Raw genomic sequence first — 23,470 nt, forward strand, 5'->3', positions numbered from 1 at the left:
TGTTTTTTGTCTTGTGTATAATAAAATACGTCTTACAGTATCGATCTGCTATTGAAATTCTGCATAGTAAAAGATATTAATGAATATAACAATAAGAAATATTTTCAAATTATTTGTTTGTTGTGCAATGCAAGCAGACAAGTTTCATCTGATCAACAGTAGTGACACCTGCAAAGTTATTTCTTCCACCGACATCTTGCATGGAGTGAAAGCGTGTTGGTGTGTACTACACTACTGTGCAGCAGTTTGTAACAATGTGTAGTTGAAAAAGAAGGAATACATTGTGAGGTTATCATTTTGATAATACGTATTGTATGAACATACGACCAACACTCTTTGTTAATAAAAATGTCAATGATTCTTCGAAACGTTATTACAAAACTACAGGCATATTCACAGCAGGCGTTAAGATGTAGCACGATAGCAACAAATGAACAAATTACTCATGAGATTGTTCCAATTATTAACAAAAAAAAGTATGAAAATGAACAATTTCTGTATCAAAAGCCACGGGAAGTATGGTTAGATAATCTAAACACAGTCGAAAGGAAAAGATTAGGACTAATGATCCTGCACCCTGATGTGTATGCAGCTGCACCAAGAATAGATATTATTTCCCAGAATGCTCGGTGGCAAAAGATGTATCGTTATGTGGTAATTACAATGTTCATACATTATCTTCAATGATTTCTGACATTAAGAATTAAATTGAACATTTCATTTGTCTTAAGCCTATATACTATTATATGTATCATTTTAAATAGTGAAGAAGAATGACAAATTTTCAAATAAGTAAGTAGATCAAATCATGACAATGTCTGATTTCAGAGTTACGCACATACAAAAACTCGTGCAGAAGTAAGGGGTGGTGGCAGAAAACCCTGGAGACAAAAGGGAACAGGTCGTGCACGTCATGGAAGTATACGTTCACCATTATGGATAGGTGGTGGTATTGCACATGGTCCCAGATCTCCAACACCTCATTTTTATATGCTTCCCTATTTTACACGTGTTACTGGTCTTGCATGTACATTGTCTGTGAAACTTGCTCAGGATGATCTATACATAGTTAATGATCTAGAAATTCCAACACAAGAACAGTCTTACATTGAACAATTAATTGAAGAAAGAAACTGGGGGCCTTCTGTGCTTTTTGTTGATACTGAAGATATCATGCCATTAAACATAACAGCAGCAACAGATAATATAAAGCATGTGAATTTAATGCCTGTATATGGTAAGATTGCAGTTAATAAGATCAAAAAAATCTTGATTTAATTTCCATACTATTTCATTTTTATTTATTTTCTAGGTCTTAATGTATACAGTATGCTAAAACACAATACTTTAGTACTTACTGAAAGAGCTGCACGTTTAATCGAAGACAAAATTCTGTATCAGCTAAACAGACCAGATTTTGGAGAATTGATCAAAAAGTTCAGACTCAACCAGCAATAAAATCCAGTCAAGAAACAAATTAAACCACTGTTTATTACCAATCACATTGTAATTATTTTTATTAACAGTGAGTAATCTTAAATGAGATGCAATTATAACAATTATTTTCCTTCCAAGTAATTGTTCCTAGTATAAAATTTATCTCCTATTATTTAACGAAGGTCATTTCTTCTTTAATGTTGGCATACTGACTGACTTCCTGGGAACAGGCTGAAAGGTAAAATGTACTTTAGGAAGAATAAATAAAAGAAATGTGCCATCATATTTGTTCAAACCCTTTACCATGGGATGGGGATCTCCACCTAACATTTTTTCACGAATTGCCCACCTCAGACTTGCATGTTTAGCTTCTCCAGGGAAAGACAATAAGGTAAAAATGATTGATTTCTAAATTCTCTAAGTAGAGAACATATGTATCTTACAGGATTTTCTTCCAGACTGTGAGGTCTTTGTAGATAATATACTTTTTGTTTGACTACTACCAACACGTTCTTGCTCTTGTTCCAATATATTTGGAGCACTCATAGGTCTATGGGGCTGTAAAGATGCTGATTCTACATGATGCACAAATTTATCATTGTCTGCTTTTGTTTTATGTTTCTTTGTGTCATAAGCATCCTGTTTCAAACACTCTGGACATTTTTTAGAACTTTTTAAGCAGATATTAGCACTTTCATTATCATAGGACACACTAGTGGGTTTAACACTGTAATGATCAGATGATATCTTGGACTTTGGTTTTCTAACATCTAATTTTTTTTGTGTACCTGAATGACTTTCTTCAGAATTCAAGGGTTCTGTGTTTTCTTTTTCATTGGATAAGCATTGTACTTTTACTTTTACAATAGGATTGTCAACATAAGAATTAGAGGACTCAGTGGATACAATATTTTCAGCTGAACAAAACTGTTTCCTCTGTTCTCTAAGAATTTTCTTTATATCACTTTGTTGTTTATCTATGATCTTTTTCGTAATTTCTTCTCTTCTTTGTTGCTTCTCGCGTTCTTTTACTTTTCTGTACAATTTCAAATCTGGTAATAACAGTAATGCAAATTAATATTACTGTGTAACAACACTGCCTAAAAGGCACATGAAACACTTAAACGATAACGGTTACAGAAACAGAAATAAAATATTCATCGTGTCACCTTTCATAAAACCTTTCAATTGTTGCGCGGTAATTCCCACGAAACCCATGGAATTTAAAAGAGATAAAACCTCTTTTGGATCATCGTTCATTATTGATAAAATAGTATTGATTTATAACAATATAAAGTCAGCAACGAAGACTATCACCGTTTGTTTTCGTGTCCACTATTTGAATGACAGGAACGTTAAAGTCAGTTGTATACTGACGACCATGAATTCGAATAGAGTGGATACTCGTGCGTAATTGTAAATTTGAAAAACTAATGCAAAATTCTGAAAATCCCAATCTTGTTCTATTGCTTGCTTACTGCATAAGTAGGTGCATTATTCAATCAAAAAAGTTTTAATATATTTACTTGTAATTTCACAAAGTAGTTGATCCATTTCGAACGCCCAACAATTCAACGGAAACGAGAACTCTCTTATGCCGTGATATTCCATGGTGGATACAGAAAAACTGCGTAACTAGCCACTTAATAAATATTTTTTGTCATAATACTAGATTATTCGTTCAATTCTATTGAGTCGGTATCATGCACCAAGAATTGACTTTTCTGTCAATTTTAAATGGATTTTAATTCCATTCTTTATTCTTGACTTAAAGTGGTTAAGGGACTCGTGGCGCCATCTACGACGATACGGTTAAAATATATTTTTATGCCCATATTTAAAAAACAAAATATTAATTATAAAAGTTATAGCCGAATATTATTAATGTATAATACCACTGTAGGAGGATTCTAAAAGCAATCTAACACTATTGGAAAACATATTTAATTGCCATCTATTGGGGATAAACGAAACCATAAAGAGCGTCTGTAACTATTCAAAGAATTGGCGGCTTGTCTTCGCTATAACGGATTGTAATACTGAACTATGTAAGAAAATATGGAAAAAATTATCTATCAATAAAGCATCTTGACTTATAAACGAAATTTCTAACAATAATTTTGATCGTGTAAATGTTTATACAACGAGCACTATAGTCTGGTGGCTGCGCAGAATCTTTCGCCTGCGCTTGATTTAAGTTTAACGAAGCATGCCTAATTGTGCATCAGTCTGAAAACGGGTCTTCGTTGAAAATGATGTTGGTGAAGTACACGATTTCTCTATTAACCACTATTATAATATCGAATCCTTTCCCAGGTAAATTCCTACCATTTCTGAATACTTGGTAAATCCTAAAACACGCGTTCCCTGCGACACGTTCAAAGTTGCCTACGGTTCTGCTCTAACGCGATAGAATCATGTGTCATGTATGCTCTAAAGTGTATGTCGTATACATTCTACGTTCTAATTTTAGGACGAGTTCAATCGATATCCTCTCAATTGAAATACTACCTCATAAACCTAATTACAATCTCGTAACGATAAATACATTTTTTAGACTCACATGCCTCGAAGATCAATGCGTTGAATTTACCACGCGTAGTACGAAATGGAACCGGACCCATCGATCTGTCTTGCGTATACGACGTTAGATCGGACGAAAATGGTCTTGTGGTGAAATGGTATCAAAATATGGACCAGGTTTATCAATGGATACCACCGAGTAATTTTAATTCTAATCACAGTAATTAAAGAAGGCGAAGCGACTTCTTTCTAATAAATATGTATGTTTATAGTGTTACCACAGGATGTCGGAGTTATAAACGGGTTGGCTGAATATCCCGAAGAAAATTTAAGGCAGCCGAATTCGCGATCTGTCATTCGTTTAAGAACGGTTACCGTCGAGATGGGCGGTGAATATACGTGCACGATCAGCACATTTCAGGAAGAAGACTCGAAGAGATCAAGAATGATCGTTTACGGTATTGTTAAAATTTCAGTAATCTGAAATGGAAAGAAGAGAAATAGAAATTATTTTGGGAAATATTTAGGGGATTGTTGAATCACGATGTTATTTTGTAGCACCAGAAAAAGACGCAACCATTCATGTTTCTTCCTTCAATGAAACTCACTTGAATCTCACGTGCGTGGTGAACGGGGCACAACCGCGACCATTTTTGAAATTTTACGTGGAGGGAGTCGAGGTTCATGATTACTATGACAGAACTGAGAAAACTGAATGGTACAGGAAGGATCTTTCCGTCAAAGTCGTGATCATCAGGAATACTTTCGAACCGATGCTACTGGACTGCGAGGTCTCTATTCCGCAAACGGAATACAAACGAAGAGAGAGGATTGTCTATTATCCCGGTTCGAATGGTTTTAACGATCAAAAAAGAATATATTTGCGCTATTTACGATGGTATCACATGGTCCATTTCATACTCTTGACGTCTGTATACATAATTATTCTTTGTTTATGCATATTTCAGCTCAATCTCTGTCGCAAACGAGCACCTTATCAAGGAGTCACCAACAGACGTCTATAACCACCTACACCGTCATTACCTTTCCGTGTATATTAATATTACTAACGACATATTAAAAGTCGATTATAAAATATTTTCATAACGTGTAATCTTATTGTACATTCTACTCCATTTCATTTAGATAGATTTTCTAAAATATCTCACCATTTTTGTATAAAGATGCTGGAGGCGAAATTTTGTTTAGCGTGTGCGTTAGAACGAAGGAGACGACAGGAGCTGGTGGGGGACTATATCTTGAGGTGGCGGTCCTTCGCAGGATTATCACTTGGTCTCCGACGCTCATCCCTGCAGGACTGGTGAGTTGATATCTTTAAGATCAGCACTATATTTCAAATACTTCGTTTCTCTGAAACATTTCCTTTCGCGGTTTACGCAGGCTCTATTCTTTCGTTCTTTTGAACAGTTTAAATTGTACATTATTGTCATTGTGAAAACTACAACAGCTTTTTTACAAAAACAAAATTACACGAAGTGAAAGATCGGTCGATCTTGGCGATAGATAATGAAACAATTCGACCATAATAACTCCAATTTTTTATTTTATTTCGGATGGTACCAATTAAAATATACGGAACGGAATAAAATTATTCGTATATTGTTTAAGGGTTTCAGTATCGGATTACAAGACATGAAGATGAATTGTGCTTGCATAATACTGTTTCTCATAGGTAAGCATTATTTTCAATTTTAATAAATCATTCAAATTTCACGTAATATCAATTGCAATTAAATGCAAGAATATTCTATTAATTGTAAAATCACCGGTGCATCAAAGGATTCCGAAATAGACGAGATTACCGAGAACAGTTTAATCTCTTCTTTAAGGAGATAATCCCATCAAACAGTGTCTTACCCAAAGCAGTCGCCAGCGTATCGTTATGTCTAAGATCTTCTCGTTAACTACTCCAGAAACCTGTCCAGAGGAAATACTTTTAATTCTATAAGTAACAAAAATTAGCTGTCCCAGGTGTTAACTTTTTCATTAACGAAGTTCTCCGTATGGATTTATTCCGAATGCATAGTATCCTGATCGGAATATTCGAAAAGTTGAAGGAACTGTGATCGATTTCCGTGTTACTCGGCGCGGCATATAAATCTAGTAACTTGTAATTACTTGTTTAACATTCATTATAGAACGTGGGTGTCCTGTTGCGGCATCCATAAATGCAGTTTTTTCTTCTTCGAGCCATATAAATTGCATGATAAGAGATGTAAGCAAGACGTTTTACGTTGCAGTGTGCACGTTGTGGACTATCGGAGGGACTTTGTCGTGCGACCAGTGCGGCAGAGAATGCGCCGACATATGCGGCACTCGACAATTTCGGGCTTGTTGTTTCAACAACATGAAGAAGAGGCAGTACGACGTTGGACTGAAATTGTGGACGAGGCCCCGCCGTTATACGATACGCTTGCACCCGGATTACGATGCACAATAATTAATCGACGGCATTGTTTAACATCCACACGTTGATTTTATAAAATTGCACAGCATTTTTGTTTTGTTTTTTTGGCTAGGCGCTTCAATAATTTCACGTTGTAACACGTGTATACACCGAGATAAATATTTAACGTACTATAATTTCGCTTATAGTTACTATAAGTCAATTATAGTCAATCAGTAAATACATAAAAGACTCTCAAACTGAACTTTATTGATTCGAAGCTCCACGTCAATTGTAGTTTCGTTATTTATGAACTTATATTTACGGCAAGAAAATAAAACATTTTTCGTAAAAAGTATAAAATCTGTTTTGCAATTATTCTTTCGAGACAATCGATCTTGCAAAAATTTCACTGTACATTTTTATTCAGATCATCCATCGATGCATAGATTTGATTACTTTCTTATATGAATTTGATCGATTCGTTTCATTGGATGCATCCAACTTATTTAACAGTTTCTTGCCTTTATTCCTCATTATGTTCCATTGTAATTTTTCTAAACCCGGGTATGATTCTTTGTTCAGAAGATTTATCAAGTCTGACTTGCTCTTAACATTATCTAACGTTAATACTTTCTGTGAATCTTTCTTTTTGTATAAACGGTTTGGTTTGATTCCATAATTTTCGCGTTTTATGCTCATACCGTGGTCTTCTGCATTCCGATCATTTATTTCTTCCATTTCTATGATACTTTCGTGTTTCTCTTCTATAGGCATGTTTCTTTCTTGTTTATATTGTTTTAATTTAAAAGAATGACGATCTAGAATTTCTACAAAAGAGAAGCAATGGCTCAATAGCACTCTATCTGTCTATAACATATCTTAATATTAATAACTCAATCTTCATACCTCCTATGTCATTGTCGGTACCAACATTTTGTTCATCCTTTACTATCTTCTCGTGTACAATACTTTTCTTCTGTGAATATGGAGAAACAGTTTCACATTTTACTTCTGTGCTGTTGTCACATGCTAATTCCTCATCTAAATCATATTGACGAGGTACAATTAATTTGAACATTGTATTTTTCAGTCCATGACTACTAGGAACACTGTATAAAAGCAAATAATTAATAGTGACACATTTACATAATAAAAAATATTTGTTCTTTATATTTACTTTGGAATAGGTTCATCTATCCATGGTACTGCTAGCCATACTCTTAAATCAGTAGGAAGTTCAAACCCTGAAGGAAGCCAATTTAAACCTGACAGCTTGAATAATTTTAAATACTGATATAAATCATTGTACCATGTACAAGATCTTTTTATTAAATGCCTTGATAATATCCTATATAATAATACAGATTTATTGTAGATATAATTAATATATTTTCACTGTACAACACAAAAATAACATACCATATTCTGCTAACAACAGAGAATGCAATAGTAGCTACAGACCAGGCATGACCTAAAGCTATTCTACTTCGAAGAAAATGAGCAGCATGTTTTGAAACCTCCTCTATGCGTAGCATTAACTTTGCAAATCCTTGAGTTCTGACCAAAACGTATTCTACCATTTGCTTACTAGGTAATTTAATATAGTTATTATCTATTTCAACATAATTTCTCAAATTTTCGTACTCCTTTTCAAGAGATAAAGAGAGGTAATTCAAAAGACCTCTATTAACTTTAGACATTGCTTTCACACCCTTGTCATTTCGAAATTTACTTTTCATACGATAAATTAGTCTACTCAGAATTGCTGCATCCTTATGCAACAGTTCTTGGGAATGCAAATCTTTTAGAACTTTTTCTAGGACAGTTAAAAATCCTGTTGCATCTGATAGTAGTAAAAAGTAAGTAACTATTAGATTCGAATGTTTTCATGTTAAAACGTTTACAGAAAATAGGTCAGAATATACTTAACCAAATTTCGCACGTTGGATGCAACAAGTTGCATTGGGTGGACGCTCCAGTTGCATATGATTCCATATAGCGTCCATACTAATCATTTAGGTATTTAGTTGAAACGTATTGAAGTACTAATATTAAATCTGCGTCAAGTATATAAATGAAAATATAACCTTACTCTTTATATATATATAAATTTTCACGCAAAAACTGCACAAATTTCAATCCACATCTGGCAACGTTATCGATAATTTGAAATTTACCATCTTTACTAGACGACAGTATTATTTATTATACTATATACATTTTATTTATTAAATCTAGATATACGTCTTCATGTTTACGTTGGTGTACATACATGCATACATATATAGTACACATTTAGTCATGTCACATGTATACATTGTATAAATGTACATGCAGCTGCATACATATTCCGGTTATTTGGTGCAGATTCTACTATCGCAATATACTATCATTCCAGGGCAATCAGTTGGTCTAACAGGAACAGGACGACTGAGTACAGGTGAATTTGGTGGGGGACCAAGAGGCATTAATTTATTTACCCCAAAATATTTGAAGCCACCCTGTATCATAGGACGATACATTAAATTCGTCCATGGGGTGAGACCCCATGGTGCATTCGCTGGCTGTATGAATCTGCAATAATGTAACAAATAGAGACGTAATAAAGCACTATAGAGATGCATAACGGAGTAATTAAGTCCCTACCTGACTGCCTTTATTCGTTTAATAGGGGGATAATACTCCTGACAGTCCTTGGGCCGTTCGACGTTTAACAAAGGCCAGGTGCATGTCGTTACCGTGCAACTGGACCTAGTCGTATGGTCCCGTGGACACAACTTACAAGGTTCTTTCTCCATTATTATTTGCAAGCCATTCACTTATAAATTTTTAAAGAATTGAAACATTGAATAAAAGATTCTTTATAGGTTGAAAAAAAAATTGAATGCTAGAGAAACAACGCTTGTTTCTTATAGATTCGTACAAGAAGCAAGCAGTGTCCCATAATGTACACCATTATAATAGATTACGAGGGGTATTTTACGATGGGACATACCGTTTATTTGAATTGTACAGAAAACGTTGTAATTTTGACAGAAATACGAGAGGGAAATGGACGTGCCGGGAATTAGGGTACGAGACAGGTAGAAGGGTAGTTAGGGACAGCAAACAGGTGGTACGCAAGGATAGCATTTTATGGTTCCCGTGTAGAAAAGTCCACCGGTGGTGACACGTGTTCTTATAACAGGTCCATATTCGGGAGGAGCAGGCACTGGCTTAGGAATAGGTGCGCAGCTGACGCATGGATAACAAGCACAAGGTGGGCAGATAAAAGGTCGTGGGGGGCAAGGTAGCGCAGGGGGACAACAGGGTGTAGGCGGTGGACAACTTCCACCGCATGGACTACAGCACGGGGAGCAACATATTATAGGCTCCGCACACGACGGAGGACATGGTGGACATTGTGGTTCCATTGGTGGGCAACAACCACAACTGAAACAAACACTTTTCCAATTAACTGTCCAACGTAGAAAGTGGGACACCGAATATTATTACCAAGAAATTTCATAATTTGCTAACATAAACTTCGTTTTTTCCAATTTCATATTCAATATTGTATGGATAATCCAAGAAACTGAACGTGATTTGATAATAATACGTGGTGTCCTACCCATACATACGAAAATCAGCACACCTTTGAATAATTCTTTTTAATTCTGTCTTACCGTAAGGGCGGTCACACTTTACGACCACTGACATTTTTGGTTTGTTTTGTGCAGTAATACAATTGTAAATTTTGTTAATGTTTCGAAATGATAGTGTCGATTAAAGTAAGAGTGTGAAGTCCGCGATGAAAATAACAGAACGGTAATTCGATATTCGATTGGCTCTATGAACGAATGGAGTCACATTCGCAATTAATATATTTTATTCAAGTAGTTGTTGTATAAGTTGATTAATGACGGCGGAGTTCGAGGAGTGACAATGGCCAGTGCCGCTTTAAAATGTTCTTTGGTGATTATGGTAGCATTTAAATCTTCTTCCAATGCTTTCATTGCAGCTTCGTGGCATACAGCCTGAACTTCCGCTCCAGAATATCCTTCAGTAAGCTCGACTAGATCTTGTATATTTACATCTCCAGTGATCGGCATGTTTTTTAATTTTATGTCGAAAATCTCCTGTCTAGTTTCGTCATCAGGTAATGGTACATATATTATACGATCTAACCGACCCGGTCGGAGGAGTGCCTAAGGAAAGTATCGTGTTCTTATTAACACAGAACAGTGTGTTAGATTGAAACTTATACTAGTATTTTACTGACTTTATCGATTTTGTCAGGACGATTCGTTGCGGCGACTAATGTGACGCTTCCTAACGCAGTGACTCCATCGAGTTCCGTTAATAATTGTGCCAAGACTCTTTCCTGCACGTTACTTCCGTTGTTAGAGGAGGAACTTCTTTCACCTCCTAACGCATCAATTTCATCGATAAACACTATCGAAGGGGACACTTGTCTAGCTTTCCTGAATACTTCTCTTACAGCCTTCTCAGACTCACCAACCCATTTTGAAAATAATTCTGGCCCCTGCAAATAATCTTATAGGATAATAATCATTCGATTGAAATAGGTAAAAATACGTATTAACGAGTTACCTTTATGTTCAAGAAATTAACTTTGCTTTCTGTTGCAAGAGCCTTAGCGATTAATGTTTTAGAACAACCAGGAGGTCCAAACATAAGAACTCCCCTAGGCGGAGTAATGCCCATTCTTTGAAATGCTTCAGGGTGACGTAGCGGCCACTCAACTGCTTGTTTTAATTTTAATTTTAATTCTTTCTGTCCTCCGACGTCCGACCACCTGACGTTCGGTACTTCTATCAAGACTTCTTTCATAGCTGATGGTTTTATCACGGCCAAAGCATGATTGAAATCAAGGGATGTTACTTTCGAAGAAGATTCAGAAGCTGCATTTGTTTTCTGTTGGCGCTTTACAGCATTTAAAATTGCTTGAGAACATAGGCCGTACAAGTCTGCGCCGACAAATCCATGAGTAACAAACCCGATGTTCGTTATGTCTTCTGCAGACACTGTGTTTGGCATCTTCAATAACAACTTTTGTAATATTTCAGTTCGCATATTTCGGGTAGGCACGTACACTTCAAATTCTTTATCGATTCTACCAGGTCTCCTAAGAGAACTGTCCACTTGCTCGAGTTTTGAAGTCGTAGCCAATATTACAACGTTATCGTTTGTATTTTGTATATCGTCAAAAAGTGCTATTAGTTGGGAGAGGACCCTCCTTTCGTGATCTGTAGTTGAACTACTCCTTTTAGGACACAAGCTATCAATCTCTTCTATTAAAATTATACTCGGAGCTTTAGCTCTAGCTTCCATGAAAATATCCTTTAATTTTTGTTCTGTTTCACCAAGGGACTTGCTATAAATATCTGAACTGTAAACAGTAAAAGAGCTAAGATCATATTCGGATATTAAGGCACTTGCAATAGTAGATTTACCAACACCCGCAGTACCATACAATAATACTCCTTTACTAATATAAAAATCTCCAATACTTTTACATCTACCAAGACCAACATTAAGGACATCTTTGATATCTTCTATTAGATTGTCATATCCTCCAACATCTTCTATTTTATATTTAGATTTCTTAGGTTCATCTTTTTTCTCTTTTTCTTTGCTTAAAATAGTCCACTTGGTATTATAAAGTGCTTTATAAAGTTGGATATCAGTTTCTTGATTTGTTGTTAAATTCAATTGTTTAAGTTGTTCTGATAAATTATTATCTGTATTTGTATCCAATTTAACTTGTATAATCTCATAAGTTAATCGCTTTCCATAAAAAGGTATGTTAAATTTATTGCCCACAAGAAATATTTTTTGTTCATTATGGTTTTTTAATAGCACATTAAATTCTCCAGTTACTTCTGGCGATAAATGCTTTCCAACATTAGAGATTATAAACTCTCTGGGAATGCTAACAGGCCAGTTTAATTTCTGAACTTTAACCGGGCCTTGTAGATTATTCAAATCTATGGCTGTAAGAAATATATTGATAGAAAAGTTTTTATTTTCTTTATGTTAAAAAACACATTGTATCAATTACCAGGCTTTGTTAATGAAACACTTGTTATTGTTTTGTCTTTGGTTGGCCATGCAGTTTTAACCACTATACCCCCATTCGTACTAACCACAACAGGATCACCTATTGCAATCTCACATAGTTGTAATGCAGATTGTGACAGAAATACCATGTCATCTAATGCTCTCTCAGAAATATTTTTTGGCTGTTCTATGCAAAAAATATATATGTATAGAAACTGTACAGGTAATACTGAAAGCATTAATTGTACATACCCTGTGATTTATATATTTCTACAGTGCTATGTAATATGCCACTGTAAATGAAATCGTGGCTCCATTTTTCTGAACTAAGTGGACAATTAGCATCATGCTCGGCTACATCTTTTTGCGTTAAGGTGCTTTGACACTTTTCACACGTGACCCAGAGAGACAAACTCTTTCGTCCGCTGTCTTTCGATTTCGAAGTCATTCTAAAAAACTATATTAATTAATCGGTGAGCCATAATTCCGTTAGTTGCGTTAACTACATAGATTCAATTCATTACATCGCAAAAACAACCTTTGCAAAATGGTACTAATCTTTAGAACGAGGAAACTGATATGAAAACATAACCTATGAATCGCTAACAACAAGAATGTTCAACATTAAAGATTCTCGAAAAAAAACCAATGTATGTACATATTTTTACCTTACGCGTAAATAAGTCTACAATTACTTTGGAATTAGAATAATTATTAACAGAATATATGAAACGTTTAGAATTTCGGAGAAGTATTTCCTACGAAATACTACCCATCAGACACGTGTATGCCGGGTAGCATATACACGCGGCTGGAAAATAAAATTGATCAGAAATTCGCACTGAACAATAATACGTAAGTAAAAAATATGGAGGCAGGCACGGCTAAAATGACTTTTTTAGTGACGTACATGGTATTTAATGCAAACAGGCTGTTTAAGATACGCGGTTACTCGAATATCAATGAAGTATCGATCCTTCTACACTTATAAGTTATCCAACTTGTTGAGTATACATACATGAAACACTCAATTTTTCGAAATATAATTTATCGGTTATGTATACAAGGTATTCGATCCAGCTGGTGTAAACGGGATACCTTATTAGGCCAACACCGATATACAACCATAGGTATTTCAGCTCATTTACCCGAGTATATGATCCTATCGAGTTAATCATTGACTAACCTAGGAAAACTAAAAATACTCATCTAAACTGAGGTATAGTCTCCCATGTAAGTAATTATCCATCGATTTCAAGACATTGATAATGCCCAAACGACGCTTTGGTAGTTAATTTTGCTACAACCGCGAATCATTCGCCCGAAACGACGTTGACACATTGTATTCACGGTAGGAATGTCCCAGAAGTGGAAAGGATGCAACATTGTGGGAACATCGAGGAACAATCAACGATGGGACCGTTACCGAATGATAGCTCATTCCCGAGAGACAGGTGACGTCATTAGGTGATACGATTGAGCGACAAAAGAGGACAGAAGAAGGAAAAGAATAATAAAGGGAAGACCGGCAGATGGGAGATGAACGTCTGGATCGGTCTGGAATGTTGACGTTTGCACGGAGACAAGATGGCATGATCGGCGATCGCGGGGCAGGGCAAGAGGGAAAGGACTCGATGGATGGATGGACGGACGGGGGTTAGCCATCACGAACCGGGCCGACGTTCCCGTACCAAACGTGATTAATAGAGATCCGCCTGTCAGCCGGACGCCTCTCCGTCTGAGCGAGATTCAAGCGGCTTCCAGACGGGCCAGTCTTCTCGCAGATCGCAACCTGCGTGGGCAACAACCGATCGTGATCGATCGCAACGGTGCGTCTGTGCCTCTGGACTACCGCATATTGCATGCGTCGAGTTATTACGTGCCGAGAGTCCAAGTAGAATCGCGTGTAACCACCACCTTGTAATCTTCTAGTCATCCGGGCGTCTCTCAGAGGGAATCAGTTAAAACACCAACGATCACTGTGACACGAATTAGAGCCCCGGGGGCGCATCCTCGCGGCCATCGTAACGCAATTTTGTCCACGGTTCCTCTCTGTCGACAAAGATCACGAGGAAAAGAAAAAAAAGATACACCGTCGAGTTGTTTTTCCCCGAACGTGCGTTTTCCCTCGATCGTACATTTTTCTATATAGTTCCGTTCATCTTTTTGGGATCGCCGTCCAAGCTGTACGGGGTAAATCGCGTTCGATTTCTCGATACGTTCGCCCGTGACTCGTACTGATGCGAACAAGACTCACGAGGGGTCGGTGGGCCGTATTCGGTGGCTTCACCTTAGTTTGTCTCGCCAATTTACGATTAGGTAGGCACACGTCGTTCTACATTTCAATTTTGACTCATCTGCTTCATCTCCCACCATCTTCTCGCTTGATCCATGCAATTCAGAATCTTAATCTGACACTGTTTTTGAATCGACTAGACTTGGCCCATGAACCACTGTTCCATAAAAATTGTATTTAACCTTTAGATTGCTGGTAGTATCCCTTTTGGGACATTGATGAAATTCGAAATTCAGCGTAGTGCATATATTATCTATATATTTTTAATGCAAAAAATAATAAATTTAAATTTTTGGTAACAAAATACCACTCATTTATGAACAAAATGTCGGCAGTCTAAAGGTTAACCCGGCACAAGACTAGGTCTAGCTCTTCATTGACCATTGCTATCGGGGCACGTTTTTGTTTTAGCGATCTGCGATAAAAGTCCGGACAACGAGGGAAGAGTACGCAGGGAGGAAGCCCGGCAACATGTCTGCTGCGCGAGACACGAAAAGATGATCGACGTTGGATACGGTAAGCGACTTACCAAAAAATATTCGAGACGAGGGATGGAACCTGGTCACAGTGCTGAACGGATACGTTCACGGTGTATGTATAGCTGCTTCAAAGATATAGCGTTAGCCATAAACCTGATCGACCCTAAAGTTTATGTCTTTCGGTAGCCTAATCCTGTCACTCGATACCCTTGACTTGTAAAAACTGTGCTCGACCATCGTTCAGGGGCGTACGACGTCAATTTGGGATCGGTTTTTCCGTTTTAATGTAATTAAACAAGTCCTTATATCGTGTGCAGTGGGACTTATGGGCCCCCGATGATCGAGTACTAATGGTTCAAGGGTCGTTTATGGCTAACGCTATATCTTTGAAGCAGCTATATTAAACGGATCGTCGACGATTCTGTCGAAAAGAACAAAACAAAAGGAACCTGTTGTCATAGGTTGCGTAATTTCAACGCGGGCCGGCCAAGTGGAAATCGCGTTCGCTCGATACTCGTTTCACCGCCCTAGGGCTCATCAATGATAAACGCCGAGCGGCCTTGTCTCGCTAGATCCGATCTGGCGAATTAATATCGGGTGTTCAATCAATTGACTCCGCGATCGAGAGGATGATACGTCCGGTGACGGTGTTGCGTTACTGACGGTCTAAAAGATTCGACATGATTTCAAGCATCGACATTTTCGCGGGATCGAAAACAGGCAGGATTTAAAATGGACGGGAATATCGGGCGTCGATCAATCTCGTTACGATTCGATTGGTCGTCGTCATAGAGATAAATTAGCGGCGACGATCAAAGGGAAGAAGTGATCGGGCCTCCGATTCGTAGAATGTTAATACCGTCACGATCGAAGAATTAACGTTTCGCCGAAAGCAACGTTCCGCGAAACGACCAATCGAAGGAACGAATCACGTCGCTTCGGTGGTCGCGCAATCAATTGTCAATTAAACCCGACTCAATTCGTGAACTGTCTATGTGTGTGTGTGTCTTTGGTGACCAAGAAAGATTTCTTTTTCAAGCGACCCCCGCGATCTTGCTCGAGATCACCGTGGATAACGCCGCCATTTATAGGAAGAAACGCGGAAAGGTGTGCTGCGGCTGCGGCGGCGGCGGAAGAGTACACGCGACAACATCAGGGTGTTATATATCGTGAATCACCGAGGAATCCACACGCATTCCGCCGTGTCCCACGCGTTCCGGCCAAAAATACCACGGTTACACTATAGACGGTTCTCTACCTTCTTCTTATATATCTTGTCAACGTTTCGCGCCATACAACTTGTACATTTTCAACGGCGCCATTCGGATTTACACACGCGTCTCATTTTTCCTCGGAATTCGCCGGGGCGAGCGCGCGCGCACGCACGCACGCACGTTCAGCCAAACGGTTGCTGTCCGTTGCGGTGTATCCCGACATTTCATTGAACTTCGGCCCCGCTGTTGCATACCACCGAACACCGTTTAACCCACGCCTTCCACATCGACTTTTTGTTTGTTTTACAGGAATATCGGGGGAGGTGATCCAAATCGATGCCGGCCATTGTCGCAAGCTATGCCCCCGACACGTTCTGGACGATCCTGGGGATGCCAGTCGACCCGCGGTGCAGGTAAACAATTACAGTAAACTAGCCGAATATGAGGCCCATTTGTTTAACCACGCATAATTCTCGATTAAAAATAGTTTTATTGAAATACGATAAGAAATACGGACAACAACCGTTTGTTTTTTCTGTACTAGTAACTGAAGAACTGAAAATTTTTAGTTATATCATTGTTGCAGCGAATGGGCGATATCTTCCGAGCGTTTAGGATATCACGGGAAATATCGCGTCCAGGCGAGATTCAACGCGAATAACAGGGCCTAGAATGGTACCTTCGGGTTAGCAGGATGCACCTGGCGCATGGTAAAAACTCGATTCGTCGATCCCAGGGCGTATTATACAGAATGAAAGAAATTCGCAAAGTGTGTCGAACCGGTCGTGAAACCCCTCCGCGATTCGTCGATCGATTCAGGATGAAATTTCGTTTACGGTCCGAGAACAATGATATCTCGTGATGTCTCTCGACGAGTGAACCTATCGACGAACGAACGAGGTTGGGGGGGGGGGGGGGGGGGGGGAGGGGACCTCCGAATTCGCAAATCGAAAAAACAAATAAGAAGGAAGGGGGATACCACACGATGTACGGGTTGCCGTTGGCAGGTTACGTATGCCAAAGGCTATACGAAGGGCGAAAAAAGGCTGGAACGTCATGTAGATTTATGACGCACGGGATCGGCCAATCCGCCGGCTGGAATGCGGCCACGCCAGGCGCATCGCGCGGATCGTACGATCTTCGCGACTTTTACGGAGAGTGCAACCCCCCCACCCCCCACCCCCCCTAGGGTAGATCGTATCGAGACGCGTCGCGTATCTTCGTCGATGATCATTATACTGCGGATTTTAATGCAAAATAACATTTTCTAAAGTAATTTATAAAGACAGGCGCAAATGTAGAAATTTATTTTTCCTGTTAAGTACCTTATTGGGTTCAGACTGAAATAGAAAACTCATTGGATCCGGATGAAAGTTTTGCCTTTTATTGTATTTCATAGAACCCTGTGAGCTATAAATGCATCAAATTCGCAGTCTAAGGATCATGCACAGAATTTATCCTACCGAATATTCGGTGGAGAACACCGACTGATACTAGATCGACGCGAACCACTAGTTGCGTCTACCCTGTTTTTTGGTTTCTTAACCCCCTGGACTCGACTGTCTCCTCTGAAGGGACAGAATGTATGGAAAATTAGACATTCCGAGTGCAAAGGGTTAAACGTGGAAGATATCGATTACATGCTCGACAACGTTAATGGATCATCGTAATCTACTTATGAGATTTATCGAATTCTTTCGAATCTTAACCTCTAGGCTGCCGGGGGTATTTCTTTTGGGACATTGACAAAACTTGCAATTTACCATGTGTCATGTACAGTGGGGGATAAAAGGTTAATTGCAGAAAAACAATTTGAAAAAAGTTGTTCCGCTTTAAAGGATGTACAAATACTTTTGCCCCTCAGTGTAAAACTTATAAAAATATATTTTTTTTGGTCAAACCACTTTTAAAAAAATGTTGGCAGTCTAAAGGTGAAAGGTTAATGTGCTCCCTGCTTATTATACAGTGACTCACACATTCCTTCGCAGACTTCCGAAACAACAACTAGGTGTCGAAACTTTTCTACAATTTCTATTTGCACATTCTCCATATTATTACTTTAATCATCCTTTTGTGATCAGTTTTTCTTATTTTTGAAATAAAATTCGCATTTCAATGAGTAATTCGATCGAACAGAAGTGGTAGCCTTTCCTGGACGAACTTCGTGAGTCACAATATACGTTTCCTGCGCGAAGAGACATTCTGTGTATCAGGTTATACAGGTTCAGCAATCGTAAGAAACTCGAGGTGTCCACGGTCTAGTCTAAACACCATAGATCTCATAAATTCGAATGTATGTATGTACATACATGTATGCATATGTACCCTCACGAGCAGCCTCGGCTTCCACTAGGGGAAAAAGTGGCATAGGAGAAGGGCCATCTACCACTTGGTAAATTTATTTCAAGTACTGAAATAAATGTTAAATCGAATATTAATTTATTATAAATTTTGAATAATTCCCAATACCAAGTGGTAAAAGGCCTTTTCCTTAATTCATTACTTTTTCCCCTACTGGAAGCCGAGTTTGCTCGTGGGTGTACGTAGAGGACATTAACGACTCGGAGAGTATCGTTCGAAATAATTCGCAAAACAGTTTGATAACCGCCCCCCCCCCCCTCCTCTTGTCACGATCCTTGTTCGTTCCTTGTCCCGGGGAGAGATGCTATTTTCGTCACGTGATGCAATCCGATCGGTGGTTTACGATCTTGCAGCACCCACGCCCCCAGCGAGAAACAAGTCTCGGGAAGGCAGAGAAACGCTTCTCGCACGCGATATGCAAGAAGGAAAGGATGTGTTTTGCGTCCTTGGAAGGTCGTATCGTGTCGGGTCACCGATCTGGCGCCGGCCTGGCCAGGCCACTGTGTATCCCGAATCGTGTTCCTGGGACCCACGAGGATGGATGTGCCTGAGAACGGAATTTATTAGAAAATATTCTTAGCCAGAAATATCACCGTACCAAGGGTGGGGGGAGGGTTAAACGGAGGCGAACGGGAAGGCGAAAGATCGCGCTCGCAATGTACGAGTATATGTGTGTGTGTGTGTGTGTGTGTTGGTTATCCCGCAGCGAGGATAATTAAATGACCCGCGTCTTGCGAAAGAAATCAGGTACCCAAGGGGGGGTTCCTAACAGGCGATAACGAAGCACCGTGATTATTATAAATTCCATCTGGACAACACGTCTCGATATCGCCATAGTTCGCGGAACTTATCTCGATGTAAATTAACCGGATATTTCGAGGCCTTTCTCTACTTTCTTTTTGGCCCAGGAAACCAATCGATCTCAGAATCATGGGCGTAGCCAGGTTATCAGTCGAGGGGGGGCAAAAATATTAACACATCTACTGCCACAGTGAAAAAGGTTGTACGTAACCAGACACGTTTTGTTAGTGGAGGCTGTTGGTCGTGTTTCAAATTATACTGAAATATTAAATGTTACGCAAAATCCAATTTTGTTTTGTAGGGTGGGGCAAGTGCCAACCCCTACCCCCTGGCTACGCCTATGCTCAGAATCATATCGTTAAGATTTCACTCGTTTTTCGACTTTAATAATAATTGTCTGATATTGGAACTATTCTGTTTTGAAATACCAGAGATGCTTCCCGGAATCGCATTGTCGGACGAAGCACGCGAAAATGGAGAGGGTGTCGACGATCCAGGGTGTTCGGGTGATCGAAGTGATAGAGGATTGCGAGTGCACGCCGGATTCGTCCTGCAGACGGGAATCATTGACGCATTCGCTCTATTCGGCATCTCATCTGGCCGTGATGGACGTTGGTGTATGCATGGGTCACTGTGCTAATGGTACTCGAATTCGATTTACTTCTATTGCAACTGAACAAGTTTAACTTTTATATAAAATGGGTTTTCCCGTTAATGGTAATAAATTAAATTAAATTAAATTAAATTCTTAACGTTAATATATGTGTGTATGTATCGTTTCTGGAAGATCTTGGATGCAAACCACTGAGGAACAGAACGGTCAGCATCAAAGGACCGAATGGTACGTAAAAAGTGGTTCGTTAAAATCTAGGAGATGTCGCGGGGGCGTCGATAATACGTGGAATTTTTCTATTTCTTAGGGGACGAAGTCCATCAGGTGATCGAGAAATGCGGCTGCGCCGGAATCTGCCACAGAATGGATCTAATGGAGACCGTTCTGGACTTCAGCGAAGTCGAAATCAAAGACGGAACGAACACTACGGACGTTAGGCCGGTCATTCGGGTAAATTCTCTTTTCTCTCGTCGATAGGAATTAATTGTATTATTATTATATATTAATTATACAAACAATTCCTTTCGCAGCAAATCAACGTCGGACAGTGCGTCGGCACGTGTACCGGAAACGAAACGGAAATGTGCCTTCTACGAGTGAAAAAGGAACCGTCCAGATGCCTGGCCAGTTTGTACAGGAAGCAAAACTCTTGCACCCCCGCCAGATTCAAAGTTCACGAGTACAGGTAGAAATATTTCGATATACGGGATCGTTGATCGTAGATTCGACAGAGACTTGACACGTTTCGGTTGCGATTGTTTTGCAGAACTCGTCGGGGATCGAAGAGGGAGATCATTCAAATCACTCAGTGTGCCTGCGTCTGAATAGACCCAGCGAGAATCGGTGAGGGTCTGTTCGATCCAGCCGAATAAACGGCGAGACATTAACGAATTAACCTATTTTGTGCGCAAAAGTACCGTTTCGATGTTCCTACATGCACCGTGTACTGGTATGATTAATAAATGTACGATGACTTTGTAGAAAAAAAAAAAGGAAAACTCCAATGGTTACCTATAAGACTATTCCACACGCCCACCGAATATCATTCGATTCGATGACTGTGTAATTGTTCCGTTTCCACGATAATGGCACACACATTAAGCTGCTCCGTTCGATGCGTAAACGATTAGTTCCGTTTCGTTGGTAATACCAGATATCACCACGTCAGATGTAAGTTACGCGGTGAATAAACGAGCATAGGATCCTGGCGAACCGAGATCATCGTTCCACGAATTCGACGCGCATTTCTACAAAAGACACGGCCAATTGGCACCGGCCAATTTTGTAGTTACAATCCATTCGTCGAGGCTCGTTGTTCTCAATTCAGCCCCGCTCGGTTGTTGTGGCCCGTACGAAATAAATGTGCAACAAAAAGAACGAGGTCGGAGCCGTGCTCCGTCTTCGGGCGGGGCGTATGCGTGGGCGAAGAGATACACGGTGACACCACCCCTCCGTCGCGATCCGTCATCCGTCCACTTATGAAAACAAACCGATTATTTCGCGACAACTATATATCCGCCTGCGGAGCCACATAACTCGCCACTTACGAATCCACGGAATTTAGGAAGCGTGAGCTTTTTTTAATAGCCCAGTGTCATCATCGGGCCTACGACCAGTCCGTTTTCGTTCGCCTCCAAAAGGTATCGGCGTGATCGTTCCTCGTCGTACACGCTGGTCGTTTCCTTTGGGGTTTTAAACATCTTTTTCCGATCGTTCGTCGATAGAGCCTACCGAAAGTATCGCATCGTTAGGGGATACTGTTCTCCAGTGAAGGGAAGTCGACCTAAAAGTGACAAATTATTAGTTAAAAAAATATTCGAGGCTTTAGATTTTCCGTGAATGATAGGTGAAACAAGGGAGTGACATCGTCAAAGGTACCGTCGATACGATTAGTCGAAAACGGTCGAGTTTGCGGTGCGCAGAGGACGGAGGCTCGCACAGTCGTCAACGAAGTCTCGGTCCCCGCGTTGGAACGCGTTCAGTCGGTATCCCGTGAGAGAGAAGCCGATGTCGCGGTGCGGGGGAGCAACGCGGGGGAGGCAACTCCCGGCATAGCATAAAGGTGACTCCTCGCAGCCAAGACCTCCCATATGCTACTTAGCGTCCCGTTCGGTTCGGCAAAACCTCCTGTCCGCTGGCAGGGATAGAGACAGAGAGAGAGAGAGAGAGAGAGAGTTACATAGAGAGAGAAGGTATCTCCGGCTCCATCCTCCACCGGGGAACACAGTTTTCTTGGCCCCGTCGACACGACGAGACGAGTCGTAGGTGTTGCGCGTCCGCGACGAAGAAATCGGAACGGTTAAAAGGGTACACTAGCGGCGAAATTTTCGGTCGATGCTCGACGTTGTGTCCTCGTCATTCTCGACAATCGGGGATCCAAGGATTGCCGTCATTGTTTTTGCCGCGTGACCAACCGCAACTTCGCGAACCATTCGAGATCAGACCGTGATATATCGCGACTTCGAGTCATCGTGGAGAACGAACAGATCAGGGTGATGACGAGAACCGTGACGTTGGTTTTTCCGGCGTTATTGCTGCTGTCCAGGTGTTTCGTGGCGAACGGTCATCCCAATGGCTTCACCGAAGACGTCGATGGACGGAGTGTCGATGAACGAAGAGACGATGATTCCTCGACTTGGTCTCTGGCTGACTTGAACGAGGGCAACGAGCACGACGCACGACGTGACGAGGCACTCGAGAAACTGCAACAGGTCCGTCTTGAACGAACTGTGCCGCGTAAACGACGTAATGGGAGTCGTGATAGTGATGAAACGAGTTAGAAGAGTACCAGTGAAGTTACATAGGACGAACGGTGGTTAATCGGCCGATGAAATGGTTACAGGTCCTTGGGATTCGAAGCCACGCCGAGAAGACTGGACGTCGCAAGGTGCCCCCGCAGTTTATGGTCGAGCTGTACAACAACGTCGCCGATCCGAGCGGCGTCACACGGGGCAGAAATCCGTACAACGCCAAGGTTGTGCGCAGCTTTATCGAAAGAGGTAAATTGCACAACCCCTTGACCCGAGTATTCCGATGCTACGAACCCCCTGAAATACTTCTTTTCTTAATAGAAAAATTAGCTAAATCCAAAGAACAGTTATTTTTTTTAATAAGTCTATATTTCACCTTTAATTTTGCATTAACAAAACTCGGGTGACAGATGTTAATGTTGCTTTCTCAGACACGTCCATGTCGCGGTTCTACTTCTTCAACATCACTGGACTGGAAGTGAACGAGTCCGTGCTGGAGGCAGAGCTTCACCTCTATCGGAAG

General features: G+C 40.1%; 8 protein-coding genes across 8 annotated transcripts in view; 5 read left to right on the forward strand and 3 right to left on the reverse strand.

Moving 5' to 3' along the window:
• Window positions 1-201: 201 nt before the first annotated feature.
• Window positions 202-1,464, forward strand: LOC107187229 (39S ribosomal protein L4, mitochondrial). The gene is made up of 3 exons (XM_015575263.1): window positions 202-654; window positions 829-1,237; window positions 1,313-1,464. The coding sequence occupies exons 1-3, from the start codon at window positions 349-351 to the stop codon at window positions 1,456-1,458; spliced, it is 861 nt and encodes a 286-aa protein (XP_015430749.1). The 5' UTR covers window positions 202-348; the 3' UTR covers window positions 1,459-1,464.
• Window position 1,465: 1 nt separating this feature from the next.
• Window positions 1,466-2,762, reverse strand: LOC107187146. Its single transcript, XM_015575155.1, has 4 exons — window positions 2,607-2,762; window positions 1,881-2,489; window positions 1,741-1,817; window positions 1,466-1,668 (listed from the first exon to the last, which is right to left on the reverse strand). The coding sequence occupies exons 1-4, from the start codon at window positions 2,695-2,697 to the stop codon at window positions 1,621-1,623; spliced, it is 825 nt and encodes a 274-aa protein (XP_015430641.1). The 5' UTR covers window positions 2,698-2,762; the 3' UTR covers window positions 1,466-1,620.
• Window positions 2,763-3,861: 1,099 nt separating this feature from the next.
• Window positions 3,862-5,041, forward strand: LOC107187147. The gene is made up of 5 exons (XM_015575156.1): window positions 3,862-3,877; window positions 3,995-4,159; window positions 4,233-4,418; window positions 4,519-4,806; window positions 4,929-5,041. The coding sequence occupies exons 1-5, from the start codon at window positions 3,862-3,864 to the stop codon at window positions 5,039-5,041; spliced, it is 768 nt and encodes a 255-aa protein (XP_015430642.1).
• A 572-nt stretch (window positions 5,042-5,613) lies between these two features.
• On the forward strand, window positions 5,614-6,511 carry LOC107187268. The gene is made up of 2 exons (XM_015575305.1): window positions 5,614-5,653; window positions 6,222-6,511. The coding sequence occupies exons 1-2, from the start codon at window positions 5,614-5,616 to the stop codon at window positions 6,419-6,421; spliced, it is 240 nt and encodes a 79-aa protein (XP_015430791.1). The 3' UTR covers window positions 6,422-6,511.
• Window positions 6,512-6,793: 282 nt separating this feature from the next.
• LOC107187148 lies at window positions 6,794-8,401 on the reverse strand. Its single transcript, XM_015575157.1, has 5 exons — window positions 8,301-8,401; window positions 7,790-8,213; window positions 7,548-7,718; window positions 7,277-7,479; window positions 6,794-7,197 (listed from the first exon to the last, which is right to left on the reverse strand). Exons 1-5 carry the CDS (start codon window positions 8,383-8,385, stop codon window positions 6,794-6,796), a joined length of 1,287 nt encoding a protein of 428 aa, XP_015430643.1. The 5' UTR covers window positions 8,386-8,401.
• Window positions 8,402-10,080: 1,679 nt separating this feature from the next.
• LOC107187246 (spermatogenesis-associated protein 5) lies at window positions 10,081-12,881 on the reverse strand. Its single transcript, XM_015575282.1, has 5 exons — window positions 12,686-12,881; window positions 12,435-12,620; window positions 10,964-12,366; window positions 10,632-10,895; window positions 10,081-10,557 (listed from the first exon to the last, which is right to left on the reverse strand). Exons 1-5 carry the CDS (start codon window positions 12,879-12,881, stop codon window positions 10,228-10,230), a joined length of 2,379 nt encoding a protein of 792 aa, XP_015430768.1. The 3' UTR covers window positions 10,081-10,227.
• A 1,730-nt stretch (window positions 12,882-14,611) lies between these two features.
• Window positions 14,612-21,132, forward strand: LOC107187256. Its single transcript, XM_015575295.1, has 8 exons — window positions 14,612-14,752; window positions 15,141-15,245; window positions 16,732-16,835; window positions 20,016-20,226; window positions 20,372-20,425; window positions 20,505-20,647; window positions 20,728-20,882; window positions 20,964-21,132. Exons 1-8 carry the CDS (start codon window positions 14,674-14,676, stop codon window positions 21,019-21,021), a joined length of 909 nt encoding a protein of 302 aa, XP_015430781.1. The 5' UTR covers window positions 14,612-14,673; the 3' UTR covers window positions 21,022-21,132.
• A 1,560-nt stretch (window positions 21,133-22,692) lies between these two features.
• The window catches only part of LOC107187150 (bone morphogenetic protein 2-like), a 2,296-nt gene continuing 1,518 nt past the window's right edge, over window positions 22,693-23,470 (forward strand). The window contains 3 exon segments of the mRNA XM_015575158.1: window positions 22,693-22,908; window positions 23,040-23,196; window positions 23,379-23,469. Of these exon segments, the coding sequence (XP_015430644.1) occupies window positions 22,693-22,908; window positions 23,040-23,196; window positions 23,379-23,469 (464 nt within the window).

Source organism: Dufourea novaeangliae, unplaced genomic scaffold (assembly GCF_001272555.1).
Source record: "Dufourea novaeangliae isolate 0120121106 unplaced genomic scaffold, ASM127255v1 scaffold99, whole genome shotgun sequence".
Taxonomy (NCBI): Eukaryota; Metazoa; Arthropoda; class Insecta; order Hymenoptera; family Halictidae; genus Dufourea; species Dufourea novaeangliae.